We start from the raw sequence: 9114 nt of genomic DNA, 5'->3' as shown, positions 1-9114 counted from the left end.
TTCATAAACTAAGGCTTGGAAATGCAAACAACAGTTCAAAGTCATTTAATACTGATCACCCATTAATATGAAATGAAATGCTGGAGGTGATTTGTTTAATTCCTAGAGTATTATCTCACAATTCTATACACAGAAACCTTGTAAACATATCCAAGCAAAACTAACAGAAAACCCATATGTATTTGCTTACTACATATTGGCATGGTTTCATATAAGCATCTTATACATACCTACATATATATTGAGATATATTAACACATTGTTGTAGTATCATAAATTGGAGTACACAATCAAGTGAACAGGACACAGAAAATCAGAAAGAAAATTTCTTCTAGTTTGCAAAGTGGGGAATAGCCTCCCCTTTCTCATGACAATTATGATTTTATGGCATGAGAAAAACATGACACTGCATTAAAATGTTTGTTATGCATTTGAAGGCAAACTAATGGCAAAGCAAGTGCTGTTTTATGCCTATTAAATGAGACAGATGATTTTTTAAATACAACTTATAAATTTACATGCTCATTTTGGGCAAAGAGGAATAACGTCTGATGCTCTGCTTCTGGGAACAGTAGTGCAGAGGAACAGTGGAGATCACGTGTTACTTGGAGACATCCATGTTTCTCTACTTAAAGCTTTGAAGCTTAGAACACATAGAACATAGCCATGACTTGTCACATAAAAGCAATTTATCTGACATCCAAAACTCTGAGATACCTTTCTTTTTTTAAAATTTTAATTGCTTTTATTTTTTTAAAAAAAGACATGACAGTGGAATGCATCACAATTCTTATTCCACTCACATAAACAGAACACAATTTTTCATATCTCTGTTTGTATATAAAGTATGTTCACATTAATTAACGTTCTGAGAAACCTTTCTACTGAGGGGAAAAAAATCACCTGGATAGAGCCATCAACAGAATAGAAGGAAGGGGAGTTGTGCAACCAGTGGATGCCACAAAGAGCTTCTGGGTCTTACTGATGGGGACAGTGAGTTACCTCGCAGGAGGACTTACTCACGTTTTCTCATTGCTATTTTAAGGGCACCTTTGGAAACTTACTAGGGTAGGGGGAAAAGAGGAATTATTTTGGTAGCAATTTACTTTCCTTGCACCATTAAAGAAATCATTTTTCCTTCAAAATGGATAGTGAGTTTTGGGGTGAGAGGTATTCATCTTTATTGTGAAAACAATTTGGGAATTTTAGCATTCCTAACTATATAAGTACCCCACATGACTGCATGGTTCAGTCCCTTTTTCTGCCACTGTAACCAAAAGAATGGACAACAACAATTAGAGGATGAAAGTGTATTTTGGAGCTCACAGATTCAGAGGTCCTATTCCATAGACCCTGTTCTTTGGAGACCAAGGTGAGGCAGAAGAGTGTGGCAGAGGAAAGCAGCTCAAGACAGGCACCAGGAAGAGGATGGGGGAGCGGGGGAGAGGAGCGGGAAGGAGGGAAAGAGCTCTTAACAAAGACAAAATATAGAGCTCCAGGATTCACCTCTGCCACCTTCCTGCCTACCTTGCATCCAGTTAATCCCTATCAGGGTATTATTGCACAGATTTGGTTGAAACTCTTATAACCTAAATCATTTCACCTCTAAACTTTCTGGGGGTGGGGGGGTGTACCTCATGTTTAAACATCACAACGCAAGGGTAAAAGAATGACACTACTAAATCAGAAATAATACATGTGTGAAGAAAAAGACATGGTTTCTTTCAGCATATCTGTATGTTCTTTCAGAATATCTGTATGGGAATATGTGTCTGAAATTATCAGGAAATAGCATAATTCCAAAGTTATATAGCAAGGAGTGTTTTATACACAAATATCAAGAATATAAAAGGATATCATCAAATGTATTTATTCTACAAATTAAGACAAATAAGTTATGCTCAGAGTCATGTTTTATGTGTATTATGCATAATCAAACATGTTGAGGGTTTTGAATTATTTTTAAAAACATTCCATTGTAATACAGGTTAATCCAGATAGATGAATTCTGAAGCACCCCAGTGCCTTTTCTGTGTGTGATCCTGCGATTTCAGTCCACCCTTGGTACATTTCTTCCAAACAATAAAGTAATAGCAGTAATCTCATGACTAATTATAAACACTGTTCTCTCAATTGTTTATTTATCAAAATTCTATGGCTTATAAACTTTTTCTAAGGAAAGTACACTTTTCATGAAAAGTTACTTTTTTTGAGAAGCTTATTTAGGGCAACTTTGACATCTTTGTTCCTCAAGCTGTAGATCAAAGGGTTCAGCATGGGCACAATAATGGTGTAAAACACAGAGGACACTTTTCCTTGGTCCATGGAGCTGATTGCTGATGGCTGCAGGTACATGAATGCAGCAGATCCAAAGAAGAGAGCAACAGCTGAGATGTGGGAGCTGCAGGTGCTGAAGGCTTTGGCTCTGCCCTCAGTGGTGCGAATGCGCAGGATGCTGGCTATGATGAAGATGTAAGAGCTGAGGATGGACAAGGCTGGGACAAAAATATTGAACACACTGAAACACAGAACTACTACCTCATTAACAAAAGTACTAGAGCAGGAGAGCTCTAACAGTGGAAGAACATCACAAAAGTAATGGTTTATTATATTATTCTTACAGAAAAGCACCTTTAGCATGCAGGCTGTGTGGGCTGTGGAACCAATCAAGCTCATGCTATACACCTCAGTTAGCAACCAGGAACAGACTTGATTAGACATGGTAACATTGTAAAGCAAGGGGTTACAGATGGCAACATAGCGGTCATATGCCATTACAGCCAACATGTGACACTCTGCAATTGCAAAAACAATGAAGAAGTAGAGCTGAGTCATGCATTCAGGGTAGGAGATGGTGTTTTTCTCTGTCACAAAGTTCACCAACATTTTTGGTGTGATCACAGTGGATTGACAGAGGTCAATGAAGGAGAGACTGCTGAGGAGATAGTACATGGGTGTGTGCAGGTGAGAGCTGAGCCCAATAAGTGTGATCATGCCCAGGTTCCCCACCACTGTGAACACATAGATTCCCAGGAAGAGGAGGAAGAGGGGCAGCTGGAGCTCTGGTTTGTCTGTTAATCCAGCCAGGATGAACTCAGTCACTATGGAAAGATTTCCTTTTGCCATTTTCTTCTGAGAGTTCTAAGCAGAAAGAGAAGAAATAGTTTGTAATCAATATTTTTGGTCCATTGCACAATGCAGGATGAAATATAGTTAACATCTATTCAGCTGTGTATCTCCAGGTTTCTATAAGCTCTTTCCCTATCATTACTCATAGACCTTGTGATACCAATAATTCCTATAAATATCAAGTATAACTGTCTCTATTTGTGTTCCATGCTATGAGAGTGGAATTTATTTAAACTTCTCCCTGACCACCCAAGAAAATGCCACGATAACTTTTATTGAGTGCTCCAAAACTTCCCATGGCTTTTTAGTAGTCTTCTCAAGAGCTGGGCAAAGAAATATATTTTTCTCACTGTTAAAATAATAATAGCATGAAAAGTACTTACACCAATATTATACTTAATGATGATGACTGAAAGACTTTCCCCTAAGATGTTGAAAAAGACAAAATGTCCGTTCCTTGTACATTTATTCAACTTTATACTAGTGGATCTAGCTAGGTAAATCAGGCAAGAAAATAAAACTACAAAGTGTCCTAATTGGAAAGCAAACTGTGACATTGTCTCTACTTGTAAATATCAAAAACTTGTATACAGAAAACTGTAAGGAACCTATAAATAAAAGGAAAATCTATTTAAATATTTTAATTATTAAGCCTGTTGTAGAATACAAAGTCAGTATAGAAATTCAATTGTTTTTACACATTTACAATAAAAAGTAAATAAATCTACTTATAAAACATGGAAAAGAATAAAATGTTTAGGAATAAACTAAATAAAAGCCACAAAATGCACTGTATATTAATGGCAAAATATCCAATTGTTATAAGTGTTTCATAGCAATGCCATAGGTAAAGAATATTTTTTTTTCAACAATTTGGGACAAGATAGCTCCTTGCACAGAATTAGTCTGAATATCTTTCTCATGCCACTCAGAAAAAATAACTCAAAATGGGTCATAAAACTAAATGTGAGACATGACAGTAATATTAGAAGAAAAATCTAAATAATTGGGGCTTTGTATTTGATAATAATTTCTTAGATAAGATGCCCAAACCAGAGAGTATTATAGGAAAAAATAAATTTGATATCATAAATTTTTTTTAAAAAGTCCTTTAAAGGATACCATTAAGAAAGAGATTTTGTAACAATACACAAAATTGTGAACATACTTTCAATGCAAATTAAATTTTGTGTATACTAGCAATATCACGGAGGAGCTTGTGGTCAGGGTCCATCATAAATAATTTAAAAATGAAAAGGTCAATAACTCAGTTTAAAAATTTGGAGGAATTTAATAGACATTATTCTAAGTAAGATACATAAATGACTAATAAACATCTATAAATATGTTCAGCATCATTAATCGTTAAGGAAATTCAAAGGAAATCATTGTGATAACACATTTCACATTATTTTAATCAGCTTTTCTGCACTGTGACCAAAAATCTGACAAGAACAATTTTAGAGGAGGAAAAATTTATTTGGGGCTCTCAGTTCCAAAGGCCTCCATCTACATATGGCAGCTCCATTGCTATGGGCCTGATGTGAGGCAGAACAATAGGGCAGATGGGTGTGTTGGAGGAAAGTGTCTCAGGACATGATAATCCTTAAGCAAAGAGAACAGATAGTACCACTCACTGGGGACAAAATATATACTTCAAAGTCATGCTTCCAAGACCTACCTCCTCCAGCCACAACTTACCTGTCTAGTTACCACCCAGATAATCTTTATCAGGGGATTAATGCATTGATTAGTTTAGGCCTTAATAACCCAATTGTTTAACCTCTAAAAAGTCTTGCATTGTTTCACACATGAACTTTTGTAGGATACCTAATATCTAAATTAGTACACATTCATCTGGAAGGTTATGATCAAAACAAGTCTTGGCAAGAATGGGAAGGATTGTGAATCTTCATCCATTTTATCAATTTCTGGTAGGACTGCAAAATGAAATAAATTGTGATAAAACAGTTGTGGCAGTTTTTCAAAATATGAAGTGTAGAGTTATTTCTTGGCCCCAAAATTTCACTGCTATGTAAGTACTCATAAGAAAAGAAAACATACATGTAAACAAAAAGTTATATGTGAATGTCCAAAGCACCTCTGCTTATGAGAACCAAAGAGTGAAAGTCACCTAAATGCCCATTCAGGAATGAATACACAAACAAAAGGTAGCATATTCTTATAATGGAACATATAAGAACAATAAAAGGCACTGAGATATGGCACATCATGAATGCACCTGAAACACTTTAAATGAAAGAAAGCAGACAGAAAAGAGGACACATTGTATAATTCCATTGGTATATAAAGTGACAGATCAGTGTCTGCCCAGGGCTATGAGCAGGAATGTGCTGGATGGGATTGCTAAAGGGCCTGGATCTTATTTGGATTTTCAGGAAGGTGTTCTATAATTAAAACATGGTGACAGGTGTATAACTACATGAACATACAAAAATCACTGAATTAAAGAGTTGAAAAGGTAGATTTTATGTCAGCTATATTTCAGCAAATATTTTATAAAAATTTAAATGATTTCAAAATAATAATGACACCATTCTAAACACAAACAATATTCTATTATGAGTTACTTTTTTTTACTCTCCTATAAACCTTGATTTTCACCTCTGTATTTTTGTCAAGTTCTCTTCAAACAACGTACGGATTTCTCAGGTAACACCAAATTGTGCTACATAACACAAAACAAGAAAAACATAGCACTATCTTGCTATTGACTATTAAGAAATTGTAGCTGCAAAACAGAAACATGCCCAATTAAGGTATTATTTCTATGTCTTTATCAGACAAAAATCAACAAGTTAAAAAATAGATATTATTAAGCAAGATTTAATTGCAATACAATTGTAAAATTGTCAGAAATACATAGCAGCTTTAAGTGAAGTACCAGGAATTTGCTTCTTGATATCTGCTCTGACTTTCCATTTGGTCACCTCCTGTAGAGCACAAACTTCCCTAATTCTGGGCCAATTCAATTTTTACTACAAAAGCTGTCCAAAAAGAAGAAAAGCTGAAGTATGTCTACATTAGGAAATCGTTTTTTCACGATTGAGCCAAAATGTTGCTGATTTTGTAAACCCAACTCCCACACTTTTATATTTATCTCTTCAGTTTTTTAATTTTAATACATTTTCTGATTTTGCCTGTAATAATAAATCTGAGTTCCCATACTACTATGGTTTAAATGTTCTCAAAATTCCATGTATTGTTAATGGGCCTGGGGCTGTAGCTCAGTGTCTTCTATGTCCAAACAAGTATCACATGTTATAACTATTATCTAAAAGGACCTTTGGTAGTTTCTCAGAATTAACTCATAATTCTTTTTATTTTTTCTTTATCATTTAATCCTGTGAGATCCCATATAATCCTGACTAATAAAGAATGATAAAATAGTTTTTCCATCTATAAATTTAAAAAATTTTGCCGAACAATGACAATATATGTGATATACCATCTTTAATAGTGACATCACAGTAACAAGAAAAATTTTGTGTGCCCATGGGTATGTTAGTTTTGCCTCTATGTAGCATGTACTGATTCCAGTTGATCTTTTATACACTTAATTATAAATTTATTACAGTGCTTGTAAGTGCCCTGCATTTAGCAAGTCTCAATGAAGATGTGATCAATAACATAACTGCAAAAAGTGTATAGACAAGCTTATACAGAATCCAAATGAATGAGCAATGCTCTCACACTACCTGGGTTGTAATGAGTAAACAAAGAAGCATTTTCCATGATTCAATACTGCAAGACACTGAGAGATGATAAGGGAATCTTTGCTCACCAGGGTATTTGACTCTTCCCTGAGAACAGGGAGAAACAGATAAAACAACCATGTGCATTTCTATTAAGTCTGAAAGAGAGAGTTCAGCAGAAGATTTTAAGACTTTAAAAGTCAAGATCTGGAATTCAGACTCACCCCTTGTTCTTCTCAAAGAGATCAGTCTTGTTTGTTTTTTCTTCTTAGTTGCTCTGGAGGAAAAATGACTTTGATGGTAAGAGGTGGTGACAGACCAAAGGTATTCTTTGAGTCACTAATCTTGAGTTCTCTTGAAGCTGATGCCCAAAGCCACTTGGCCCTCTGCAAATGTTGGCTGATGTGATGATCATGATTATTTTTTGTATACTCTGTATAGTTAATCAGAGTGTGATTAAGAGTAATCAATGATAATGGCCTCTCATGGGAATCTCATACAAGTGTGTACTCTGGGGAAAATTCACAAGTTTCCTTTTTCAAATTTGGTTCTCAACAGTTGAACATGGTCATATTTGTGCAATTCATTGTTCTTGTTTGATTATGGATTAAAAAGAATGTGGTAAGATATATTGTTAGAACTCAGTGACTTTCATGACAACACATATAAAAATTAAAATTTTTCAAAAAAATTTGAAATATGCACTAAAAGAATTTTCTTAAATCATTATCCTACTAGGGAAAAATAGAAAAGCAGAAAATACCACCAAAGTGTATAAATTTGAAAGTTTTTACTATTTTTTTGATCCTAGTAGATACATTTAGATTATATATATTAATAAACAAGGAATTCTAGGGATTGGTAACTTTGGGGCTGAATAGAATGGTTTCATTCAGATATAATCTTAAAATTTAGATATTGGTGAGGAGTTCTTGACTAATAAAGAATGATAAAAATGTCTTTCCATCTATAAATGAAAGACAAATGTTGCAGGACAATGACAATAATTGTAATGTAAAAATTATCTTCACAATAAATTATTCATTTGGAAGTAAATTTACATTTAATATTGTTACCATTCATTATATAATAATATATGAAATTTGAGATAAAAATTGCAATAAATTCTTTGGATCCATTTTAGGCTCAGGTGCACAGAATCTCTCTGCTACAGAGGTGCTTAATGATCCAAAAGGAAAATGATGGCACCATAGAAGCCAGGAAATGGAACTATTGAATTTCAGGGAAATGGTTACTGATTTCCCTCAAGAGGAATGGGAATGCCTGGACCCTGCTCAGTGAAATTTATATAGAGATGTTATAGTATTGCAGAAACCTGGTCTTCCTGGATCTTGCTGGCTCTCCACATTTCTGGAGCAAAGGAAAGAGCTCTGGAATTTGAAGAGGCAAGAGAATGTAGCCAAATTCTCAGTTCTTCCACTGAAGATAGTAGAGTGGATCTGAGCAACAACCCTTGACACATGCCCCCAGAAACATCCCAGAAAGGAAGTAGTAAAAGAATAGCTGACCAGACATTCTCCACAGGAGCTCAGGCAAAGATGGGCAAACTGACATCCTATACCCAACATGGTGATGAATAAACTCTGGGTGAACTTTACAACCCTGATCACAGGATTTTGAACCATAGATGGCCCACAGTCAGCCTACACCCATAGTTGCTGCAGTTCTAGGCAGTCATCACGTGCTAAGATAGCAACGCTCAAAACAAAACCAAGAAAAGACTCAGTGGAGGGGCTTGGGCATCAGGAATTCACAACCATGTGCAATAGAAAGTCAGATACAGGTTGCTCAATGGACTATATATCCCAGTCATAGTGACAGTACCCTGGCAATCTATATCAGTCAGGGAGGGGAGGATTCTAAACCACAGACTAACCACAGAGAACCTGAAATCAGAGGTTTTATGCTTCCAGATAGCCACTAGGTTTTATGCCACATTAAAGAAGGTCCTGTGAAGAGGACCTAGTGCACAGCATCCTTCAGCAGCCAGTGCAACAGCCCTGAATCTTCACCCAATTGAAACAACCACCAAATACAGTAGAACAAATACCCTGTGAGCGAGCATGTAGCTGTAGGCCCCTGCACTGACAAACAAGAAACAGGGGGTGAGAAAGCCACAGCAACCAGGGAACAATGATGGTGGGTATCTTCTAAAGGTCCCAAAGCCTAATGGAATTCGAGCTAGGAAGACTCAGTGAGAATTTTCTCTACCTTGGCATAAATTATTATAAAAATCCCTCATATCCAT

The 9114-nt window shown here is 35.6% G+C and overlaps 1 protein-coding gene across 2 annotated transcripts; it reads right to left on the bottom strand.

Moving 5' to 3' along the window:
- Positions 1 to 2190: 2190 nt before the first annotated feature.
- Positions 2191 to 5430, bottom strand: LOC101974052 (olfactory receptor 8G50). Of its 2 annotated transcripts, XM_013364835.2 has the most exons (2): positions 5416 to 5430; positions 2191 to 3129 (listed from the first exon to the last, which is right to left on the bottom strand). In XM_013364835.2, exons 1-2 carry the CDS (start codon positions 5428 to 5430, stop codon positions 2191 to 2193), a joined length of 954 nt encoding a protein of 317 aa, XP_013220289.2. The 2 variants fall into 2 exon arrangements, with proteins under 2 accessions (XP_013220289.2, XP_005339610.2); XM_005339553.3 differs by lacking the exon at positions 5416 to 5430 and having other exon boundaries at positions 2191 to 3135.
- Between the last annotated feature and the right edge of the window lie 3684 nt (positions 5431 to 9114).

Source organism: Ictidomys tridecemlineatus, chromosome 4 (assembly GCF_052094955.1).
Source record: "Ictidomys tridecemlineatus isolate mIctTri1 chromosome 4, mIctTri1.hap1, whole genome shotgun sequence".
Lineage (NCBI taxonomy): Eukaryota > Metazoa > Chordata > Mammalia > Rodentia > Sciuridae > Ictidomys > Ictidomys tridecemlineatus.
This window is presented reverse-complemented; position numbering and strand designations above follow the sequence as displayed.